Source organism: Podarcis cretensis (genome assembly GCF_951804945.1).
Source record: "Podarcis cretensis genome assembly, chromosome: 12".
NCBI classification, from domain to species: Eukaryota; Metazoa; Chordata; class Lepidosauria; order Squamata; family Lacertidae; genus Podarcis; species Podarcis cretensis.
This window is the reverse complement of record NC_137181.1, coordinates 3756894-3781970: the sequence shown is the minus strand read 5'-3', so window position 1 is coordinate 3781970 and position 25077 is coordinate 3756894. Positions and strand designations below refer to the sequence as shown.

At 47.8% G+C, this 25077-nt stretch overlaps 1 protein-coding gene across 1 annotated transcript in view; it reads right to left on the bottom strand.

Annotated features, from left to right (window-relative positions):
• LOC307199175 (EH domain-containing protein 3) overlaps nucleotides 1-23814 on the bottom strand; it is a 35114-nt gene extending 11300 nt beyond the window's left edge. Inside the window, exons 1-3 of the mRNA XM_079946908.1 lie at nucleotides 22945-23814; nucleotides 4970-5146; nucleotides 2500-2597 (exon numbers count right to left, since the gene is read on the bottom strand). Coding sequence (XP_079803034.1) covers nucleotides 2500-2597; nucleotides 4970-5146; nucleotides 22945-23171 — 502 coding nt within the window. The 5' untranslated portion in view covers nucleotides 23172-23814. The remainder of the gene's footprint in view (nucleotides 1-2499; nucleotides 2598-4969; nucleotides 5147-22944) is intronic.
• Nucleotides 23815-25077: the final 1263 nt, after the last annotated feature.

The window sequence follows — 25077 nt, the reverse complement described above, 5'->3', positions numbered from 1 at the left end:
CTCCAGTACTTGGGCCACCTCATGAGAAGAGAAGACTCCCTGGAAAAGACCCTGATGTTGGGAAAGATGGAGGGCACAAGGAGAAGGGGACGACAGAGGACGAGATGGTGGGACAGTGTTCTCCAAGCTACCAGCATGAGTTTGATCAAACAGCGGGAGGCAGTGGAAGACAGGAGTGCTTGAAGTGCTCTGGTCCAGGGGGTCACGAAGAGGTGGACACGACTAAACGACTAACCGACAACAATTGATATCATGGAAGAAGATTTGCTGTGCTCATTAGGCCTGGCACTCCTGTGCAGATCCTGTGTTGTTTTTTTCTAATAATTTACTTTATGTGATTTACTGCCTTCTGCATGCAAAGCAAGTGGTCTCCCAGGGAGCCCTTCTCCAAACAGACAGCTGGGTTGGCTAAAAGATTTTCCTAGACTGTCCCCGCGTCCCACAAAAGGAGAAATGTTCTTGCTCCAGAGTCCGTTAGCGGTTCAGAGGCCGTAGAAGGGACAGGCAACCTTCGCAAAGAGGAATGAATGATGAATTTCCAGACTTTGCCGGTCTCTCCCACCTTCAAGGACGACTGGGAAAGTCAGGAGGACCCGGGTAAATGGGTCAAGCCTCGTTTCACACACAGGCCTGGCTTACTAATGAGCACAGAAAAGGGACATTTGGAAAGAGAAATCCAGGCCAACAAAGTGAGAAATATCAAGGGTGTCAGCGGCCGAGGCAATTATCGATAGACCCCGAGAGAGAAGCCTATTTATAACCAAACCAACACGGGCGATAGCTATTTATAGAAAACGTTTTTTTCTTTTAAATAGCCAAGGAGAACGCACCCCTGGCACCAGTGGCATTGGAGTGAAACTTAGCTCAGCCAGGGGTTCAAACAGCCACAAAAGAGCAGTACAATCCGGCATGCTATCCCGATCTCCCTGCTCTGGGATCGAACTTAATCGTTAGTCCAAAAGTACACCCCAAAGCCAATCCTGTGAAGACTGGAAATCATTAAAAGACGATGCTGAGCAATACCTTCTGGGCTGGTGAGTTTATAAGGTTTGAAACAAGATTTAAGCTACGTCCCAGAGAGGAAATGGACCCTTCTCCCTGTCAGTTTGGATTTCTTAGTGCAGAAAGTATTGATCTGATGTGTAGAGTTTTTTCCTGTTCTGATTAATTCAAGAGAGTGCTGGAAGTTTCTCTGTGTGAAAGAAGCAGAAGGTTCATGATGTTTGGGTTATTCCTTCAGAGAAGTTGAGTACAGCTGGAGGAAACTGGCTCTGTTATCTTTCTGTCAAGGTCATATTAGTGAGGCCAGAAGGAGCCAGAGTTTCACACTTTCTCTTTCTATCTCTTTCCCTTCTGGTGTGGTGTTCTGTACATAGTATGCTTCGTGTTAATGTTTAGACCAGGGGTCAGCAAACTTTTCAGCAGGGGGCCGGTCCACTGTCCCTCAGACCTTGTGGGGGGCCGGACTATATATTTTTTTTTTGGGGGGGGGGGGAGATGAACGAACTTCTATGCCTCACAAATACCCAGAGATGCATTTTAAATAAAAGGACACATTCTACTCATGTAAAAACACCAGGCAGGCCCCACAAATAACCCAGAGATGCATTTTAAATATAAGCACACATTCCACTCATGTAAAAACACGCTGATTCCTGGACCGTCCATGGGCCAGATTTAGAAGGCAATTGGGCCAGATCCTCCAGCCCCCGGGACTTAGTTTGCCTACCCATGGTTTAGACTTATTACAAGTAATTGTAAGTTTAAGTTAAGTCTGCTGCAACTGGATTTCTCTTGGACAGGGCCAATCCTGAAGGTATTGGATTTGTGACCATTACAGTGGAACCTCTAGTCACGGACGGGATCCGTTCCGGAGCTCCGGACGGATCCCGAGGTTTCCGCAACTGGAGGTGCCTGTTCTGCGCATGAGCGAGCAGCGAAACCCGGAAAAATACTTCTGGGTTTGCCGCTTTCGCAACCCGAAGCTTACGTTACCCGAGAGTAAGGTAAACCGAGGTTCTACTGTACAGTGGTGCCCCGCAAGACGAACGCCTCGCAAGACGGAAAACCCGCTAGACGAAAGGGTTTTCCGTTTTGGAGGCGCTTCGCAAAACGAATTTCCCTATGGGCTTGCTTCGCAAGACAAAATGTCTTGCAAGTTCCTGCAGGTTTTTCCCCCTTCCCCCCCCCCTTTTCCTAAGCCGCTTATCAGCTGATCGCTAAAAGCCGCTAAACCGCTAATAGCGCTAATCCGCTAAGCTGTCAATGGGCTTGCTTCGCAAGACGAAAAAACCGCTATACGAAGAGCCTCACGGAACGGATTAATTTTGTCTTGCGAGGCACCACTGTATGCTGATTTGCCTTCAGTAGCAGTAGAGCTCTGCTGGATGAAGTTACCAATTGCCTCTGGTCTATCGTTTGGGAACTCTGCAACATGCTTAAGCTTTTACTCCTCAGCAATGACAGTCCCTTCCACAGAAGCTGCTCCTTTCACTTTACCTCGGCTGATTCTCTGCTTCTCCCCGGAAAGGATCCCTGGAGTGTCAATCACGCTGATGCTCTCCAGAACCGGATTTGGCAGCTGCGCACAAACGAATCTAAGGGGTGGAAAGGCAGAAGAAAAATGTCACAATGAAGTAATACAAGGGACAGAATGTGGACAATATTTTGGGCCCACTGGTTTGGCCCACTGGTTTTCCTCTGAAGTTCTCCACTGAAATGCATTCCATGTGATGAAGACTAAAGGGTAAAGGTAAAGGGACCCCTGACAGTTAAGTCCAGCCGCGAACGACTCTGGGGTTGCGGCGCTCATCTCGCTTTACAGACCGAGAGAACCAGCGTTTGTCTGCATCCGCAGACAGTTTTTCCGGGTCATGTGGCCAGCATGACTAAGCCGCTTCTGGCAAACCAGAGCAGAGCACAGAAACGCCATTTACCTTCCCGCCGGAGCGATACCTATTTATCTACTTGCACTTTGACGTGCTTTCGAACTGCTAGGTGGGCAGGAGCAGAGACCGAGCAACAGGAGCTCACCCCGTCGCGGGGACTCAAAACCGCCGAGCTTCTGATCCTCCGTAAAAACAAGCCCAATGGAGCCAGTGTGGCCCAGTGGCTAGATTGTCAGATTAGGACCTAGGAGACCCGGGTTCGAATTTCCACCTGGTCACAAAGCTCCCTGGGTGACCTTGGGCCTGTCTGTCTTTCTGCCTTGCCTACCTCACAGTCTTGTTGTTGGGAATTAAAAAAGAAGATCATGGCCACTGGTCCCATCACCTCCTGGCAAATAGAAGGGGAAGAAATGGAGGCAGTGAGAGATTTTACTTTCTTGGGCTCCATGATCACTGCAGATGGTGACAGCAGTCAGGAAATTAAAAGACGCCTGCTTCTTGGGAGAAGGGCAATGACAGGCCTAGACAGCATCTTGAGAAGTAGAGACATCACCTTGCCAACAAAGGTCCGTATAGTTCAAGCTCAGGTTTTCCCAGTAGTGATGTATGGAAGTGAGAGCTGAACCATAAAGAAGGCTGATCGCCAAAGAATGGATGCGTTTGAATTCTGGTGCTTCAGGAGACTCTTGAGAGTCCCATGGACTGCAAGAAGATCAAACCTCTCCATTCTGAAGGAAATCAGCCCTGAGTGCTCACTGGAAGGACAGATCCTGAAGCTGAGGCTCCAATCCTTTGGTCACCTCATGAGAAGAGAAGACTCCCTGGAAAAGACCCTGATGTTGGGAAAGATGGAGGGCACAAGGAGAAGGGGACGACAGAAGATGAGATGGTGGGACAGTGTTCTCGAAGCTGCAAACATGAGTCTGACCAAACTGCAGGAGGCAGTGGAAGGCAGGAGTGCCTGGCGTGCTCTGGTCCAGGGGGTCACCAAGAGTTGGACACGACTAAGCGACTAAACAACAACAACAACATGCCACCTTGAGCTCATTGGAGAAAAAGTTGGGGTATTAATGCAGCAAAGAAAAATAGTGAAATCTAAACAGAAAAATTCATCCTGAAATCCAAACCCAGCAACCACTACTCATTTAATGCTCTACATGGCGAACACCACCATGGCTGTCCCCGTATGTAACCAGCAGACAGCCGAATCTCTCTTTCCCTTTAATACCAGCCTCCTGGATTTGGCCCTGATGTTTTGGAAGGAAATGTTCTTGATTATTTAGCTGTGCAAACAATAAATCAGATCTAGGCCCCCCTGCTAAGAGTTGTCTTCCACCACTCTCTGCACCCTCTTCCCACAGTTAAAAGGCAGCCACCGAGAAAAATGTTTTCATGTGTTAAATTTAGGGTTTCGCCACAAGGGTTTGTTTGTCTTGCTTTTAAGCCTTTGCCCCGGCAGGAGTCCGAACTGCTAGTTAGCATCTGAGAGAGCGCTGGGGCTAAGTAAATGCCAGGAAAGTCAGGAGGCAAATTTGGCCAGGGACAAAGGCACGCACAAAAAACATTGTTCCTTTCAGCGCCTGCCTCAAAACAGCACACACACACAAACTGTTCGAAACATCATTAGAATCAAAGATACAGTGGTACCTCGCAAGACGAATGCCTTGTAAGACGAAAAACTCGCAAGACGAAAGTTTTTCGTTTTTTGAGTTGCTTCGCAAGACGAATTTCCCTATGGGCTTGCTTCGCAAAACGAAAACGTCTTGCAAGTTTGTTTCCTTTGTCTTGCAAGTTTGTTTCCTTTTTCTTAAAACCGTGCATTCAGGGGGTGCAGTTGCGACTTGACTTCGAGGTTTTTGAAGACTTTGGTGATTTTTGAAGCTTTTCCAAAATCCGTGCTTCGCAAGACGAAAAAATCGCAAGACGAAAAATCTCGCAGAACGAATTAATTTCGTCTTGCAAGGCACCACTGTAAACTAAAAACTTGATTAAAACACACGTCGGCATTTACTGTTGCTATGGCCATTGGCTAATGCGAATAAAGTTTTATCTATCTAGAGAGCAGAGCACTCCTCACTGACCTGTTCAAGAAGGCATTGCCAAAGGCATTCAGTTTCCTGAAAGGCTTCTTGGGATCTACCACCAGCGCATTCCCGGGAATTATGCCTTCCACATCGCCCTGCATCACGGCAATGAAGGAGTCCGTCGTGGGCTCTGGACCGATCCTCATTCCGGGGAATTCTTGCTCAAGGAGGTACCTAGGAACAGACATAAAAGCATGAGATGGGTCACTGGTTCCACTTAAGACGCTGAACGCTCAGAGGGTAGCTGCTAGTTGCAAATCTGACGCTAGGCGATGCCTCCTTTAGCAGGCAGCTCCTAAGACATACAAAATGCCAACCACAGAGCCTAGGACTTGGCGATCAGAAGGTCGGCGGTTCGAATCCCTGCGACGGGGTGAGCTCCCGTTGCTCGGTCCCTGCTCCTGCCCACCTAGCAGTTTGAAAGCACCTCAAAGTGCAAGTAGATAAATAGGTACCACTCCGGCGGGAAGGTAAACGGCGTTTCCGTGCGCTGCTCTGGTTCACCAGAAGCGGCTTAGTCATGCTGACCACATGACATGGAAAAACTGTGGACAAACATTGGCTCCCTCAGCCAGTAAAGCGAGATGAGCATCGCAACCCCAGAGTCGTCCACAACTAGACCTAATGGTCAGGGGTACCTTTACCTTTTTGGTTTATTAAATTGTGATTTATTTTATCACATTTATTATGGTTTCGTTACCGCCAACAACACACCATTTGAAGCTATGGTTTGTTGTCGGCTTACAAACCCTGGTTTGTTTTAATCATGGGTAGGCAAACTAAGGCCTGGGGGCCAGATCTGGCGCAATCAACGTCTAAATCTGGCCCACGGACGGTCTGGGAATCAGCATATTTTTACATGAGTAGAATGTGCCCTTCAATTTAAAAAGCATCTCTGAGTTATTTATGGGGCCTGTCTGGTGTTTTTACATGAGTGGAATGTGTGCTTTTATTTAAAATGCATCTCTGGGTTATTGGTGGGGGATAGGAATTCATTCATACAGTGGTGCCTCGCAAGACGAAATTAATCCGTTCCGCGAGTCTCTTCGTCTAGCGGGTTTTTCGTCTTGCGAAGCAAGCCCATTGACGGCTTAGCGGATTAGCGCTATTAGCGGCTTTTAGCGGCTTAGCGGATAAGCAGCTTAGCGGCTTAGAAAAAGGGGGGGGAAGGAAAAAAACCCCGCAGGAACTCGCAAGACATTTTCGTCTTGCGAAGCAAGCCCATAGGAAATTCGTTTTGCGAAGCACCTCCAAAACGGAAAACCCTTTCGTCTAGCGGGTTTTCCGTCTTGCGAGGCATTCGTCTTGCGGGGCACCACTGTATATTATGTTTTCAAAATATAGTCTGGCCCACCACATGGTCTGAGAGATGGTAGACCTTAGGTTGCCTACCCCTGCTGCTATCTAATATTAAAGAGTGCTTGTAGACTGATGATTAGGGCAGCATAGACTAAGAGTATGAGTCTTATGGCTACTGATTGATTTCATGTACAGTGGTACCTCGGATTAAGTACTTAATTCGTTCCCGAGGTCCATTCTTAACCTGAAACTGTTCTTTAACCTGAAGCACCACTTTAGCTAATGGGAGCTTCCACTGCCCCGCCAGAGCACGATTTCTGTTCTCATCCTGAAGCAAAGTTCTTAACCCGAGGTACTATTTCTGGGTTAGCGGAGTCTGTAACCTGAAGCGTATGTAACCTGAGGTACCACTGTAATACAAAAAACAGTGACAATTTGTTGTTGACAAAGGACAGCTGGACATATATAGGGCCCCATCACCTTCGGTTGCTTAGGGCCTCATCAAACCTAAATCCTGCCCTAGGGCCAGTGGCGTAGCGTGGGGGGTGCAGGGGGGGCGGCCGCAACATCTGGGGGTTAGGGTTAGGGGACGCAAATCCACGGGTTAGGGGGCGCAAATCCATGGATTAGGGGGCGCAAATTACTTGCCTTGCCCTGGGTGCTGACAACCCACGCTACGCCACTGCCTAGGGCTATCCACCAGCAACGAACTATTTTTGCATCAACGACATGCTGTCGTACACAGTGCCAAAACCCCCTTCCCAAGCCCCCAGGATAAGTGGACCAGGAAATGTGAGCGAAAGCTGGACACTTGATGCACAAAATACAAAACCTGCAGCCAGCCTATGCAGGTGCGGCGGAAAAAACACACCTGGACAGTATCATTTACACCCCATACCCAAGGAGACCTGAGCAATTTGTACCCAAGATCTCAAAAGAACAAGGATTTCATTGTCCTAGGGTGATGGCTGAAGGGGGGGGGGACGCAGAAAGAGAGAGACAAGGAATTTCTTGTGAGCCACAGTCTATACCAGTGTAAAGGCTTAGAAAACACAGCAGTGAAAAGAGGATGTACTCAGAACCGGTGGAAGAATCACATGCCGGCAAATTAATATTCTGCGTACTGTTATAGGCAGCAATGACGACAGAAAGTGCTTTGAATTCAGCCTGGTCAAACGGAACAGGCAACTTCCAAGTTAGACTACTGCAACGCACTCTACGCGGGTCTGCCCCTGAAGACTGTTTTAGACCAGCCAGCGAGAAAACATATGCAGCCAAATGGCCGCATATAGTAAGGTTACCAGATTTTTTTCAATGAATCCGGGGACACTTTAAATTAAATACCATACTTTTTGCTCTATAAGACTCGCTTTTTCTTTCCTAAAAAGTAAGGGGAAATGTGTGTGCGTCTTATGGAGCAAATGCAGGCTGCGCAGCTATCCCAGAAGCCAGGAACAGCAAGAGGGATCACTGCTTTCGCTGCACAGCGATCCCTCTTGCTGTTCTGGCTTCTGAGATTCAGAATATTTTTTTTTCTTGTTTTCCTCCTCCAAAAATTAGGTGCATCTTGTGGTCTGGTGCATCTTATAGAGTGAAAAATACGGTGAATACAGTGTTGCCTCGCAAGACGAAATTAATCCGTTCCGTGAGGCTCTTCGTAAAGCGGTTTTTTCGTCTTGCGAAGCAAGCCCATTGACAGTTTAGCGGATTAGCGCTATTAGCGGTTTAGCGGCTTTTAGCGATCAGCTGTTAAGCGGCTTATCAGCGGATCAGCTGATAAGCGGCTTAGCGGCTTAGGAAAAGGGGGGGGGAAGGGGGGGAACCCGCAGGACATTTTCGTCTTCCGAAGCAAGCCCATAGGGAAATTCGTTTTGCGAAGCGCCTCCAAAACGGAAAACCCTTTCGTCTAGCGGGTTTTCCGTCTTGCGAGGCGTTCGTCTTGCGGGGCACCACTGTAAATACTACGTTCTGGAAGTTGATGTTGCAGTGATGGTGGTGGCAGAGGGGCGGCCGCTGCCTTGACCTCAACCGCCACATTTCCCCTTCCTCCGAGGCGTCTATCTCCTTTCTCCATGATCCTGGGCAGCCCCTGAGTTGTTGGTTCTTCGGTGGTGGTGGGGAAGCGGTGCGTGGTGGGTCAGGCATGGAAGGCCGAGAAGGTGGGCCGAGAGCGGCGGCAGCGGCGAGGCTCGGGCAGCGCGATGTCCCCTTTCCCATCGGAGCAGCCCCAATCCCATTCCTACTTGCGTGCAAGCAGGAGGCGTCGGGGATCCCTCAGCTGGGAAGCGAGGCTTCCCGTTGCCTAACTGAGCGATCCCTGCCCCTTCCTGCTTGCACGCAAGCTCTGATAGGCAGCGTGAAGCCTCCCTTCACAGCTGAGAGATCCCTGCTTGCACGCAAGTAGGAGGTGGGAGACAGCGTGAAGCCTCCCTTCACAGCTTAGTTGCTGGGCTCAGGAAAGGTGGAGGCAGCCCGGAAGCGGCATCTTAAGAGCCCCTGCACTGCCATCATATGGGGACTTCCGAGCAGCTCCTGAAGCCAGCCAGAGCCAACTGCTCCGGGCTGCTAAGACTGCATTTCCTGGTGCACCACAATTAAAGAAAATGTTATGAAAATGATACAGTGGTGCCCCGCAAGACGAATGCCTCGCAAGACGAAAAACCCGCTAGACGAAAGGGTTTTCCGTTTTTCGAGGTGCTTCGCAAGACGAATTTCCCTATGGGCTTTCTTCGCAAGACGAAAACGTCTTGCGAGTTTTTTCCCTTTCCCCCCCTTTTTCTAAGCCGCTAAGCCGCTAATAGCTGCTTAGCCGCTAAGCCGCTAATAGCGCTAATCCGGTAATAGGGATGCTTCGCAAGACGAAAAAACTGCTAGACGAAGAGACTCGCAGAACGGATTATTTTCGTCTTGCGAGGCACCACTGTATATCGATGGTATATAACACCAGTCAAATTAAGTAAGATGTATAAAGTGAGTATAAGTGGTATATAAGATGTATAAAGTGGGGACGCAGGTGGCGCTGTGGGTTAAAGCCTCAGCGCCTAGGGCTTGCCGATCGAAAGGTCGGCGGTTCGAATCCCTGCGGCGGGGTGCGCTCCCGCTGCTCGGTCCCAGCGCCTGCCAACCTAGCAGTTCGAAAGCACCTCCGGGTGCAAGTAGATAAATAGGGACCGCTTACCAGCGGGAAGGTAAACGGCGTTTCCGTGTGCGGCTCTGGCTCGCCAGATGCAGCTTTGTCACGCTGGCCACGTGACCCGGAAGTGTCTCCGGACAGCGCTGGCCCCTGGCCTCTTAAGTGAGATGGGCGCACAACCCCAGAGTCTGTCAAGACTGGCCCGTATGGGCAGGGGTACCTTTACCTTTATAAAGTGAGTAATAAATGTTGGAAATGTAAGGAGAAAGAAGGGACATTTTATCATGTGTGGTGGGAATGTAAAAAAAATGAAGTGCTTCTGGGAAATGATATATAATGAGATAAAGGAAATATTGAAATATACATTTGTTAAAAAAACCAGAAGCATTCCTATTAGGAATTCTAGGTGGTGAGATAAAAAGGAAGGATCAGAAAGTATTTTTGTATGCAGTAACAGCAGCTAGAACTCTTCTGGCCCAGAAATGGAAACAAGAAATGCCCACAATTGAAGAATGGAGAACGAAATTAATGGATTACACAGAACTGGACAGATTAACAGGGAGGATTCGCAACCGACGGGACCAAAGATTCACTGAGGACTGGAATAAATTTACAGAATATATTAAAAATATTTGTGATAATGATATAACGTTTGTAAGTTTCCAAGAAGCTCTGTAAGAAGGTTTGGTAGAAATATTGTTTAAATAACATGGTAAGATAAGATATACATAGTGCAATATAAACTGAATGTGAAGATAAATGTGAAGATATGTAATAACTACGGAAAATTATCAGACATGTTGATGGAAGTCTAAAAGAAAAAAGACGTGTGATGAGTTCCTAATGTTTAATTGTGTTATAAATTTGTTTTTATTGGAAAGTTAATAAAAATTATATATATAAAAGAGACTGCATTTTCCGGGGACATTAGATGAAATCCGGGGACATTCTGGGGATGGAATTTGTCCGGGGATTTATTCGCAGATCCGGGGACTGTCCCCGGGAAACGGGGACGTCTGGTAACCCTAAAATGCAGTCGCACACTCATCTCTCCAACCAGGTGAGCAAAGAGGCAGTCTCAGAGTTCAAGGAAACACATCCAGCAGAAATAAGTCAGGGAAGGCGTGGCTGAGGAAGGGGCGGCGGCCCAGGGAGGATTTCAAGGGCCAGAAAGAGAGAACAGAAGGGCCACATTTGACCCCCACTCCAGGGTCCAGACCTCAATTTGGAAGTGGTTAAAAGTGCTGCTGCATGGCCAACAATCAATAGTTCAGTGTTATATACAGTGGTACCTCAGGTTAAGAACTTAATTCGTTCCGGAGGTCTGTTCTTAACCTGAAACTGTTCTTAACCTGAAGCACCACTTTAGCTCCGCAGCGCCGGAGCACAATTTCTGTTCTCATCCTGAAGCAAAGTTCTTAACCCGAGGTACTATTTCTGGGTTAGCGGAGTCTGTAACCTGAAGCGTCTGTAACCCGAGGTATATAAGATAGGTGCCAAATGGCTCCTTAAACCAGGGTTACAGTTGCCAAAACAGAATCCCTAAGTTGCCGTTTTGGGGCCAAAATAGAGCTTAAGAGTCGTGTATTTTCTATGCGAATTTTTGGTTCCAGAAATTCATTACAACTGTGCAGATGAAATATAGAATTCTACAGGATGTGTTGTTGGTGTGTGAAAATATTCCAGATCCAAGGATCCCCGAGCAGGCATCTCCAGAAGGCAGAGACGTTGTGGGACAGACAGAGGGAAGAAAGCTTTCTATGTAAACCAATACCGTAGAAATACTGTATTTTTCGCTCTATAAGATGCACCAGACCATAAGACGCACCTAGTTTTTGGAGGAGGAAAACAAGAAAAAAAAATTCTGAATCTTAGAAGCCAGAACAGCAAGAGGGATCGCTGCGCAGTGAAAGCAGCAATCCCTCTTGCTGTTCTGGCTTCTGGGATAGCTGCGCAGCCTGCATTCGCTCCGTAAGACGCACACACATTTCCCCTTACTTTTTAGGAGGGAAAAAGTGAGTTTTATAGAGCAAAAAATACGGTACTTTTTCAACCTGATGGGATTGATACGCCCAGGGAAAGGAGTGTGTTTACATTGGCCAAACTGGAAGACTGTGTCTAGGAGGAGAGCAGTTTAAGAGCTTTTAGGGCTCTAGGGCTAGGGCAGTTTTTTGCCAACATGGCACCCTCCAGGTGTTTGGAACTACAACTCCCATCAGCCCCAGCCAGTTCAGCCAAGGCCTCACCTTGAATGGTCAATTCCAGGTACTGCTTCCAGGGTGGAGTCACTGCTAAGCTATTTTTGGGACCTGCCAAGGCCTGTTTCTCAACCGCAAGCAGCCTGCTTCTGCACCACACCGGTTATTTACGAGAATCTCGCAACGTTAAGAATTTGGGTGCCTTGGGTCTGCTTGTTTCTTCTTCCCTCGCCATCCCCTTTTCCTTTTGTGTCACATCCTTTTTGGATTACAAGCTGGGGCTGGGCTGCCTTCGCCGGTCTGCAAACTACTCGCGGAGCCTTTCCGGCTGAAGAGCAGGATACAAAGGCTTTGAACAAATAAAATAAAGGGAACGACTGGGCCCAGAGAGGCCTGTGCTGGCAGCCAGATCTCCTGGGGACAGCTGTGTTTATTTTATTATCAAGAGGGGTCAGGCTCAAACCGCAGCAACTCGCAGCAGCAACTATAGCAAAGCACAGCGACAGCCAGCTGGACCGTGGCGCTATGTGTCTGTGCACCTGGCTGTTAACCAGAGGGGGCTGGTGGTTCAAGCCCACCCAGAGACAGCTGTGGACAGGGGTTGAGATGGATGACCCTCAGGGTCCCCCTCAGCACTGATGACTTCATGACTATCCCCTTCTGCCATCTGTGCCCCACACGAGACACAACCCCTCGGTTAACATAGGAAGATGCCTTTTACAGAGTCAGGCCACTGGGTCCATCTGGTACGCAGGCTGAGACCCTACCTGCCCGCAGACTGTCTCGCCAGAGTGGTGCATGCTCTGGTTATCTCTCGCTTAGACTACTGCAATGCTCTCTACGTGGGGCTACCTTTGAAGGTGACCCGGAAACTGCAACTAATCCAGAATGCGGCAGCTAGACTGGTGACTGGGAGTGGCCACCAAGACCATATAACACTGGTCCTGAAAGACCTACATTGGCTCCCAGTATGTTTCCAAGCACAATTCAAAGTGTTGGCGCTGACCTTGAAAGTCCTAAACGGCCTCGGTCCTGTATACCTGAAGGAGCGTCTCCACCCCCATCGTTCTGCCCGGACACTGAGGTCCAGCGCCAAGGGCCTTCTGGCGGTTCCCTCATTGCGAGAAGCAAAGCTACAGGGAACCAGGCAGAGGGCCTTCTCGGTGGTGGCGCCCTCCCTATGGAATGCCCTCCTATCAGATGTCAAAGAGAACAACTACCAGACTTTCGGAAGACATCTGAAGGCAGCCCTGTTTAGGGAAGCTTTTAATGTTTAATAGGTTATTGTACAGTGGTACCTCGGGTTAAGAACTTAATCCGCTCTGGAGGTCCGTTCTTAACCTGAAACTGTACTTAACCTGAAGCACCACTTTAGCTAATGGGGCCTCCTGCTGCCGCCACACAATTTCTGTTCTCATCCTAAAGCAAAGTTCTTAACCCAAGGTAATATTTCTGGGTTAGCGGAGTCTGTAACCTGAAGCATATGTAACCCGAGGTACCACTGTATTTTAATCTTCTGTTGGAAGCCCCCCAGAGTGGCTGGGGAAACCCAGCCAGATGGGTGGGGTATAAATAATAAATTATTATATTATTATTATTTAGCTCAGCACTGTTTGCACGGACTGGCAGCAGCGCTCCAGGGCTTCAGGCAGGCGAGACTGGAGCTGGGACCCTCTGCTTTGCCGCAGAGTTACGACACCTCCTTGGGCGGCAGAGTTGCACATCAGCAGAACCAGACGGACACAAACATCTTGCTTCACCGACCTTCAGCCCAGTAGGCCTCCTTCCTTCCCCGTTTCGAAAACCTCCCGGCCAGCCTTCCCCGATCTAGCTTCAACTATCGGGCAATTCCATTTAAGCCTCTCGACTGTGACCCAAGTCTGATGCCTGTGGTCTCTCTTCCAGCTCTGCAATTCTACGCAGGGAATTGAGCATCTAAGCTGAGATTCAGCCGGCCCATTGTCTCCAGCTGCTGATATCCATTACGATTTCTGCTTTTAAGAAAAATCCGTCAGGTCTGTGTGCAATTAAAATGCACAATGAGACCATTATTCAGTAGGCCCTCAATAAACATCATAGATGGAGTCACTCTGGTCCCTCTGAATTGTGGTTTCCAAAGCCCTTCTTAGCATTTAAAAAGACCGCCTATCTCTTTGCTATTGTGTTTGGAATAAGAGGAGAAGACAGAGGACCCCCTTGATAGAGTAGTTTTGAACAGGACCAGGCTATGTTTAATAACAAGGTAAATAGCTGCTATGGCCTAGTGCAGAGATGGGGGAAAGCTTTTTCAAACAGCCTCGATCCAGTATACCTGAAACATGCTATTTTCTGGCTGAAAAAAGATCTGCACCTGTTTTGTTTTTTAAAAGAAAAAGCAGTCAGCTGAACTGCTTGGTCATTCTGTACTTGGCTCTTGCGTGCAAGCGATTAGGTTTCCGAAAGACCAGCGCAGGTAAAAAATTCCAGGACCTCTCAAGGTCAACAATCACCAGGTACGGGAGATTTTATTACCTCCCCGTGGGTTCTCGCTCTCTGTACACACATTTGAGTTTCTCTCCCTCCAAGTAATGAGCGTCTGGCAGGAGGTTATGGGGGGAGAATCTGCTCCCCACAATCTCACAGCAGGAACATAGGAATTTGCTTCATACAGAGTCAGGTGCACTGGTCCATCTCGCTTAATATTGTCTGCACGGACTGGCAGCTCTTCAGGGTTTCGGACAGGGGGCATTCCAAGTCAAACTGCGAGAGGTTGGGGACTGAAGCTAGGAGTTTTTGCATGCAAAGCCAGATGCTCTAACCACTGAGCCACAGCCCCCAGGGTCCTCTCAAAACTCCTGCCTTTGCCCAGTCCCAGCCTGGGGTCAGCGGACCTAGCTCTCGTGACATAAACAGAGTTAATAAACACACAAGACGTAACCGGCTGTACGTTTGAAAAAATAATATATACTATTCATTGTGTTGAACTTGATGAGCTACTTCTGTTGAAATCTACAATTCAACGAAAAAAGTAGAAGATCCATTGGATCAGTTCATTCTCTAATCAGTTGATGCATAAGGTCCATATATGTGAAAATGTCTATTCCACCTGTCTGTGGAGTCCAACAATCCACACAAAAGGTTGTGGCAGTTCCTAGGCTTCATCAGTGGTACAAACTCATATATGATATCACAGGATAGCAGCTACTACTATGCTATAAGATCCACGGTCCTGTGATATCATATATGAGTTTGTACTACTGATGAAGCCCAGGACGGCGAAACAAGGCTAATATTCCAGAAATCCTCGTCTTAGACTCTGAAAGGATTCTGTGGAACTGCATTTTCACATGTATGGACCTTATGCTGATTTAGAGAATGAACTGATCCACTGGGTCTTCTACTTTTTTCGTTGAACTTTATGAGCTACTTCTGTTGAAATCTACAGTTCAACACAATGAATAGTATATATTATTTTTTCAAACGTCCAGCCGGTTACGTCTTGTGTGCTTATTGAATGTTTCACATAACCAGAGGTTTGTTCTTGTTTTGCGCACATAAACAGAGTTAAGGCACATCTAGCTCATTCGGTAGTGCATAAGACTCTTTAATTCCAGGGTTGTGGGTTCGAGTTCCGCGCGGGGCAAAAGATTCCTGCATTCCAGGGGGTTGGACTAGATGATCCTTTTGGTCCCTTCCAACCCAACAATTTGAGGATTCTGTCCTCTTCCCATCCTCGTTAAATGTTTCCGTGTCAGTATTTACCGTATTTTTCGCCCTATAGGACGCACTTTTTCCCCTCCAAAAATGAAGGGGAAATCTGGGTGCATCCTATGGGGCGAATGCAGGCTTTCGCTGAAGCTTGGAGAGCAAGAGGGGTCGGTGCGCACCGACCCCTCTCTCTCTCCAGGCTTCAGGAAGACATCCGCAGCCTAGGCAGCCCTGCGGGAGTTCCCACAGGGCTGTCTAGGCTGCGGATAGTAGCCTGCTTCCCGGAACGCCGGGCGTGCTGAAAGCAGAGCGTCCGGCGCTTCGGGAACACATCCGCAGCCTAGGCAGCCCTGCGGGAGTTCTCCGCAGGGCTCCCCACGCTGCGGATAGCAGCCTGCCGCCTGAGGCAGACATCGGCCAGCCCCACAAGCTCGGGGGACAGCAGGGAGGCGCAGCGCCGTTCCTCGACCTGGTTTGGTTTCCCCGACCTGCTTTTGGGGGGGAAATAAAGGGGAAAAAATTTCCTTTATTTCCCCCCAAAAAAACTAGGTGCGTCCTATGGGGCGGAGCGTCCTATGGGACGAAAAATACGGTACATACACGCGCGTTAAAAGCAGGAAGCACACACTCATTGAGACTTCGCTTCTACAGAGCCAGAAAAGGGAGCTGGACCCTGAAGAACCAGAATATTAATATTTTAAAAAGGCTACTGGTAAAAAAAACCAGGGAGTGTGATTCGTAAGGACATTCAGCAGAAGATTAGGACAACCCACGGACAGCACGGAACAGAGGAAACTGCCTGGAACCGAGTCAGAACATTTGACCCATCTAGATTAATACTGTCTACACAGATTGGCAGCAGCTCTCAAGCTTTTTTAGGCAAGGGTCTCTCTGAGCCCCGCCAGGGGTGGGTCTTTTTGTATGGAAATCTTCAATGCTGGGCTACATGCCTTCCCCAATATTTTCTTTTAAAACTCCATTCCTTGATGCTAAACTCAGCAACTCTTCTGTGGCTTATATGGAGGTAAACGGTGCGCTAAAAGAACTCCCTATGCCAGGAGCAGTTTATAATAATAATAAAAACAATAAAATGTTATTTATATCCCACCCTCCCCAGCCGAAGCCGGGCTCAGAGCGGCTCACAACAGTAAAAGTAATACAGCATTCTAAAACCAATTCATTCTAAAATCAATTCAGAATCAAATTAATGGCAACCATTGGGCTAGAGTTCTGTGAGGATTACCGAAGGAGGGGGTCAGGCTGTGCCTTGGCCAAAGGCCTGGTGGAACAGCTCTGTCTTATGGAAAGATGTCAAGTCCCACAGGGCCCTAGTCTCTTGGGACAGAGCGTTCCACCAGATCGGGGCCACGGCCGAAAAGGCTCTGGCTCTGGTTGAGGCCAGCCTGACCTCCCTGTGGCCTGGGATCTCCAATATGTTTTTGTTTGAAGACCGTAAGGTCCTCCGTGGGACATACCAGGAGAGGCGGTCATAGAATCCTAGAATCCTAGAGTTGGAAGAGACCACAAGGGCCATCGAGTCCAACCCCCTGCCAAGCAGGAAACACCATCAGAGCACTCCTGACATATGGTTGTCAAGCCTCTGCTTAAAGACCTCCAAAGAAGGAGACTCCACCACACTCCTTGGCAGCAAATTCCACTGTCGAACAGCTCTCACTGTCAGGAAGTTCTTCCTAATGTTTAGGTGGAATCTTCTTTCTTGTAGTTTGGATCCATTGCTCCGTGTCCGCTTCTCTGGAGCAGCAGAAAACAACCTTTCTCCCTCCTCTATGTGACATCCTTTTATATATTTGAACATGGCTATCATATCACCCCTTGACCTCCTCTTCTCCAGGCTAAACATGCCCAGCTCCCTTAGCCGTTCCTCATAAGGCATCGTTTCCAGGCCTTTGACCATTTTGGTTGCCCTCCTCTGGACACGTTCCAGTTTGTCAGTGTCCTTCTTGAACTGTGGTGCCCAGAACTGGCCGTATAGGGCTTTAAAGGTTAAAACCAGCACCTTGAACCTGACCCTGTACTCCACCGGGAGCCAGTGCAGCTGGTATAGCACCGGATGAATGTGATCCCATGACAAGGACCCCGTAAGGAGCCTCGCTGTGGCATTCTGCACCCGCAGGAGTTTCTGGGTCAGTCTCAAGGGCAGCCCCACGTAGAATATCCACCCCAGGCTGTTGCTGCTCCTCTCCCCAGCAATTCTTCCATCTCCTTCAGGATCCCAAAGATTTTGGCAGCCAAATGGAAACAGCTTAAATCTCCCTGCCCCAGCTCAGTGCCCTATGGGGATACATATCACCACCTCTCCAGTCATCTCCTATGGGGATACATATCACCACCTCTCCAGTCATCTCCAGTCATCAGATCCCTCATTTGGGGAGGCGGGTGATGAACCCAATTCATGCACAGGTCAACTGAGGGTGGGGTAGGGCGGTTGGGTTGTGTGTGTGAATCATTTTGTGGGGGCAATGGGTCACTCCCACTTCTGCTATGAAGTCCCTGAAACCCTGAAGGACAAATATGGTCCTTCAGCCAATTTACTACTACTACTATTATTATTATTATTATTATTATTGGGACACGGGTGGCGCTGTGGGTTAAACCACAGAGCCTAGGACTTGCCTATCAGAAGGTCGGCGATTTGAATCCCCTCGACGCGGTGAGCTCCCGTTGCTCAGTCCCTGCTCCTGCCAACCTAGCAGTTCGAAAGCACACCAGCACAAGTAGATAAATAGGTACCGCTCCGGCGGGAAGGTAAATGGCATTTCCGTGCGCTGCTCTGGTTCACCAGAAGCAGTTTAGTCATGCTGGCCACATGACCCGGAAGCTGTATGCCGGCTCCCTCGGCCAGTAAAGCGAGATGAGCGCCGCAACCCCAGAGTCGGCCACGACTGGACCTAAAGGTCAGGGGTCCCTTTACCTTTTACTATAAGTAGTACTATTATTATTATTAGTTTGTATTACTTATTAAATTTATATACCTCCCTTCATCCAAGGATCACAGGGTGCTTTTACAAGTCAGCCACTCCCGCTGTAAAATCGCTCTTAGAAGCTACGTAATTCAGCCCAGGAGTTCAGTTTTATAGCGGTGCTGTATTTTCACTAATCCAGAAGAGAGACACCGGTATCAGTAAAAGTCTAAGGGCCTTATTACGCATACTGTTATGGGGAAAATTCAGACAGTATAGACATGTGTCACATGAGACATTCATCATTTTAATTCTCTACAGCCTTTTCGCATGGGTGGGATGTTTTAATTTAGTTTGGGTGCGTTGTTTTTAAAGAGAATCGCCTTTTACATTTATTTATTTTAACGCTGGTTGGTTGGTTTCTTGCTTAACGTATTGCAAGTCACTCTGAACTGCTGTGGCAAAAAGAAATAAAAGAAAACCTGACTCATAAATTTAACAAATAACAACTGGCTATAATACCTGGAAAAATCTTCCCCGTTGGAAGATGCACTGGACAAAGAGAAAGTTCAGATACATTTGATTCCTTCCATGATTGCACTTTAGGAAGGACCCGGCCGCAGGATCAAGTCGAAGGCCAACCTAGATTCGCATTCTGTGCCCAACGCAGCTAATTAGGTTATATGGTCTCGGCGGCCGCTCCCAGTCCCCAGTCTAGCTGCCGCATTCTGGATTAGTTGTAGTTTCCAAGTCACCTTCAAAGGTAGCCCCACAAAGAGCGCATTGCAGGAGTCCAAGCAGGAGATAACTAGAGCATGCACAGTTACCCCATTCAGGATCAGGATCTCAGCTAAAACATCCAACCTCTGCTTTAAAACCTCCAAAGAGAGTCCCCAACTTCCCGAGGGAGATCATTCCACTGTCGAACAGCTCTTACTGTCAGAAAGTTCTTCCTGACGCTTAGACGCAATCTGCTTTCTTGTAACTCGAAGCCATGGGTTCGAGTCCTACCCTCCAGGAGTCGGAGAAAACAAGCTTGCTCCATCTTCTGATCTAGACTCAGGAAAGGTTCCACGGTCAAACCTTGACCCAACGCCTAGTTTTCAGCAAGAGCGTAAAAGCCTATGTCTGGCTATTTCAGTTGTACGAGACCCCACCTGCGGTCTGACATGGTACAACCCAGACACAGCCTTACCAACTCAGTGAGAACTAAGCCTGAACCATCTCACGGTGACACAGGTAGATAAGTCTCCTACTAGTGATATTCCATGGGGTTTGTAACTCTTCCTACTGTAGGTGGAATGACTGACCAGACCCTGTTTTTAGGCCTCCACTTCTTCAGTGGACCATCTTTGTTCTTCTGCACCTGCAAGTTTATGGGTACCACTTGAGAGAAGCCTGAAAAGTATTTTTTGAATCTCCAGGGACCACCAAACAATTGCTATGCACCCAGCTAAGGCACCTAAAATCTCTCCCCCACCCTCTCTCTCCCCTCCAAAATATCCTTCCATTACGGAAGACGTGATCTAAGCATACTAGCAGCCCATAATTTTCTCAGAATCTGTGCACTCAGCATTCCAGAGGCTCCTCTCATGTAAACACCACTTGCTGTGTGAACATGGGACACCCCCTTGCCTTGAACGCCATCAGTCGGAAACTTTGCTCCCAGGGAAAACAGTCTTGCTGTGGCGGCTTAAGGATTTTCATTAAAGTTTACGCTATAATAAAATCTGGGAGTCTTCAAGATGCCACAAGTCACTTTGTTGTTTCTCCTGCAACGGACTAACCCTCCTGGATTTTCTTCTCATTCAGGAGTCCCATAATATTTTGCCAGTTTTTTAAAAGGTCAGCAAACTATGGTCTTGGTATGTCATACGTGCCCATTCATGCTAATTTTCACCACAAAGACCCACAAAGGTTTTCACAGGCTCCAGTGATCTCGCAATTTTTCTCCATGGGATTGTATACAAAGGCCAGGAGCACAGTTTCCCCCAGAAAAGAATCATGGCAAATTATTTTCCGGTATGGTTGCCAATGTTCTGAAAGCCAGCACAAATTACCGTATTTTTCACGCCATAAGATTCACCTGACCATAAGACGCACATAGTTTTCAGAGGAGGAGAAAAGGGGGAGGGGGTTGAACGAAACAGTGGATGTATGATTTTCGTGGTTCATGCTATGGCCACAGACATGTGATTTGACGGTGAGTTTGGGGTAGCCCAATGCAAAAATCCTGAGAATCCATGTGGATCCGTGCTTTGTAACCACGTTTTTGTGCCATTGCGGCCCCACGAAACAGTGGATGCGTGATTTTTTGATGCAGACTATAGCCATGGTCATGCCATGTGATCTGATGGTGAATTTGAGGTGACCCAGTGCAAAAATCCTGAGGATCCATGTGCTTTTACCTCCCCCCTCCCAGGCAGCCTCCTTTATATCTAGAGTCCCTTATCTCCCTCCCGATTGCTTGCGGATCAGCTGCTCAGCGGTTTTAATACCCCCTTCCCCCTTTCTAAAAAAAAAAAAAGGGCATAATCTGCTTTTCGCCCCTGGGCAATATGGCTCCAGGAACCACACATTCACTCCATAAGACACACAGACATTTCCCCTTACTTTTTAGGAGGAAAAAAGTGCGTCTTATGGAGCAAAAAATACGGTAATTCATGCACTTGGTATCACACCCAGCCTTCCACAGGTAGATCCAAAACATACATTTAAAGCACCTTCATAGCACATGGCTTGGCCCCAAATAGTCCTGGGAATTGTGGTTTGATACGGGTGTTGGGAATTGTAGCTCTGGGGTGAGAAACTACAATTCCTAAGATTCATTGGGCAATGACATGTACTTTATATGTGCATTGAAGGTGCTTTAAATACAAGGTGTAGATCTGCCTTGTGTTTCACCAGGCAGCTGTTTAAGAGGCTGGTCGAAGCGGCAAGAAAGACAGCATTTTGGGAAAGAAATCAATGGATACGAAAGCACAAGCTGAAAGTGTCCTAACTCCAAAATCTAAGTCAGAAGAGGAGAGCACAAAAAGGAACTAGAGAGATTAGGTGTATTGAATTTATATGTCTTTCCCACTACAAAAAGTCCAGAAGCGCCTTACAGCCATCGTACTCTGAACTGAAATATGCACCCACCAGGGCAATTTTCATGCAGGCACACACCCCTCCTGCCAATACGGGCGAGCGATAATTTATTCCCCCCACCAGAAAGATATTCAATGGCTCCCAGTACGTTTCCGAGCACAATTCAAAGTGTTGGTGCTAACCTCTAAAGCCCGAAACGGCCTTGGTCCAGTAGACCTGAAGGAGCGTCTCCACCCCCATTGTTCAGCCCGGACGCTGAGGTCCAGCTCCGAGGGCCTTCTGGCGGTTCCCTCGCTACGAGAAGCCAAGTTACAGGGAACCAGGCAGAGGGCCTTCTCGGTGGTGGCACCCGCCCTGTGGAACACCCTCCCATCATATGTCAAGGCAATAAACAACTATTTTACTTTTAAAAGACAACTGAAAGCAGCCCTGTTTAGGGAAGTTTTTAATGTTTGATGCTGTATTGTTTTTAATATTCGGTTGGAAGCCACCCAGAGTGGCTGGGGAAACCCAGCCAGATGGGCGGAGTATAAATAATAAATTTAATATTATTATAGGACTGCCTCTCGCCATATGAACCGACCCGGACCCTGCATGTTTCATCCGATACCCTTTTCTGTGTCCCCTATCCCCAAGAGGTTTGGTGGGTGACAACACGAGAAAGGGCCTTTGCTATGGCCCACAAATAAACCAGAGATGCATTTTAAATAAAAGCACACATTCTACTCATGTAAAAACACGCTGTCCATGGGCCAGATTGAGAAGGCGAATGGGCTGGATCCGGCCCCTGGATCTTAGGTTGCCTTCCCCGGATCTATGCAGAATTGGCCACGCTAACAGCAAAAAATGGAAGCCTTTTTCGGAACATTTAAAGAAATGTTATAGCATGATGAATTTGCGAGCAGAATTTGAACGATGAGCCACAGAAAACCTTAGAGATTATTGCATAGTTGTTACAATATAAGAGGGAGAAGACAGGGTACGGCAAAGGGTAGAAATTAAAAACACCAGGAGGTGTCTTTACATTTGGGAGCGTATATGTGATTTTATTTAAAAAATTAATAAAGGAAACGTTTAGAAATCGAATAAATAATAAGAATAAAAACTGACATACCACATATGAAAAAGGAATCTTTTTATAGGCAACAACAGCTGCCAGGGTAGTGATTGCAACTAAATCTCAGGACATACCAACAAATGTAGAGGGGATTTGTAAATCAAGTGATTATATAGAATTGGCAAAATGAACTTCAATTATAAGATATCAATCAAATCAAAAGTTAAGAATGGAGTGGAAGTCTTTCGAAGATTACATGTCAAAACACTGTTCTAAAAATGACATGTTAATAGGCTTAGAATAAAAAATGTAAGTAATAACAAAAACAAATAAAGAAGGAAAAATCAGAATTTAACAAAAATAATTCATTATAGAATGCAAGGAGAAACAGGTGGAAAGAAATATAAAGAAGTCGAATTGCTGTGGAGGGTGGGTTTTATAATTAAGTATAATTATGCAGCTGTTGTAAGTTAGATATTCTCTTTTATGTGAGGGAATCCTTGGGAATGTTGGTTATTATGTATATTTGTTAATTTTCAATAAAGATCTTTGAATTTTTTTTTAAAAAAAGACCCAGCAGTTTTTACCTTATGAAGGTGGTCTTGCCGGTGGAATACTGTCCCACGAGGAGGACCATGGGCTTGTTGTCAAAGTCGGCATCTTCCAAGGCGGGCGAATGAAACTCGTGGAATTTGTAGTATTCTTCCAGAGGGAGCAGCTTGGTTTTGTAGAGTTTCTTCAGCCCCTCGCTCACCGTCTGGAACACCTCGGGGTCTTTCCTCCGCCGATCGTCGTTGCCCAGCCAGCTGAACATCTTGCAAACGGAGGTGGGTCAAGGAATCGGGGCCGAGGAGGAGATCCTGGGCTCCGGGAGGAAATCTACTCGCCGATGAATGGAAGGAGGGAAGAGGAGCTGCAGACGGAGCCGCCGGGGAAAGGGAATCGCTCGCTCGCAAAATGAAAAATAAAAAATCGGGCCCTGAATTTAAGGTGGGGAGGTAGAGGAAGGGGGGGAAAGGCACCAGGAGGGGATGGCAAGATCTCCAGAGCCCTTGCAGGAAAAGAAGAGACCACGCTGTCCTGGTACCGGCTACAGGGTGGGCGATTGCAAAAAATAAAAATGCAAGCCCGCAAAAACTGCTTTTGAAGGGCTAGTGCAAAAATTAAAAGAGAAATGCAAGCACACAAAAATGGCTTTTGATTGCTAAATGCAAAAAATAAAAAATGCAATGCAATGCAATGCAATGCAAAAAATAAAATGAAATGAAATGCAAAAAATAAAATAAATAGGGTTGTTTTTTTTTGCTAATAACTGCTTGCAAAGGCTTATTGGAAAATAAAAAAATGGCTGTTGCAACGCGCCAAGAGAGGAAAACTCCGATTTTCTAAGGCAATTTCTGCTCGAGGAGCTTCGCGGGCGAGGGAAGGGCGAGGGCTGGCTCCGCAAAGGCGACGTCGCGCAGCTGAATGGCAGCCGAGCAGCCTCCCCGCCCGGGCAGCGGGGCTTTAAATGCCAGCCTTTCAGGAAGTCGGGCCGGAAGCGGAAGCGGACCCAACTACTGGCGACGCCCTGAGGCGGGAGGGAGACCGCCAGGGAGAAACATGGCCGCGACCGGAAGTCGCGTTCTCTCTATGGCGCTGTCTGGCCCCGCCCATGGAGCTGGCAGGGGCTGATGGGAGTTGGAGTCCCAAACCCCTGGAGGCTGGGAGAGGACAGGGCCAGGGATGGGAGGCCCTCTGGCCCTCCAGATGTTTGCTGGATGCAGACACCCACCCAGGGGCAGATTTGTGTGGAGTGCCCTACCTGGGTGGATGGTTGTTGTTGTTTAGTCCAGTGTTTCCCAACCTTGTGCCTCCAGCTGTTTTTGAACTACAACTCCCATCATCCCTGACTAGCAAGACCAGTGGCAAGGGATGATGGGAATTGTAGTCCAAAAACAGCTGGAGGCACAAGGTTGGGAAACACTGGTTTAGTCGTTTAGTCGTGTTCGACTCTTGGTGACCCCCTGGACCAGAGCACGCCAGGCACTCCTGTCCTCCACTGCCCCCCGCAGCTTGGTCAGACTCATGCTGGTAACCTCGAAAACACTGTCCAACCATCTTGTCCTCTGTCGTCCCCTTCTCCTTGTGCCCTCCATCTTTCCCAACATCAGGGTCTTCTCCAGGGAGTCTTCTCTTCTCCTGAGGTGGCCAAAGTCTTGGAGCCTCAGCTTCAGGATCTGTCCTTCCAGTGAGCACTCAGGGCTGATTTCCTTGAGAATGGAGAGGTTTGATCTTCTTGCAGTCCATGGGACTCTCAAGAGTCTCCTCCAGCACCAGAATTCAAAAAATTCATAATTCAGAGTGGTACCCTTCATGGATCACTGCCTTGCCGTGGCGAAGGGGCTTGAAGAACTCAGAGAAGCTATGAACTATGCCGAGCAGGGCACCCAAGATGAACAGGTCATAGTGGAGAGTTTTGACCAAACGTGATCCACCTGGAGGAGGAACCGGCAAGCCACTCCAGTATCCCTGCCAAGAAAACTCCATGGACAAAGACAACAGGGTGGATGGAGCAGCCAAGTAAATTTTGTTGTCCCTGAGAGGGGGCAATGACAATAAAGATATTATTATTATTATTATTATTATTATTATTATTATTATTATTATTATTTACGTATAAGCTGAACAAGCTATAGCTTAGGGCCCCGCTCTCTTGGGGGCCCCCAAAATTTTAAAGG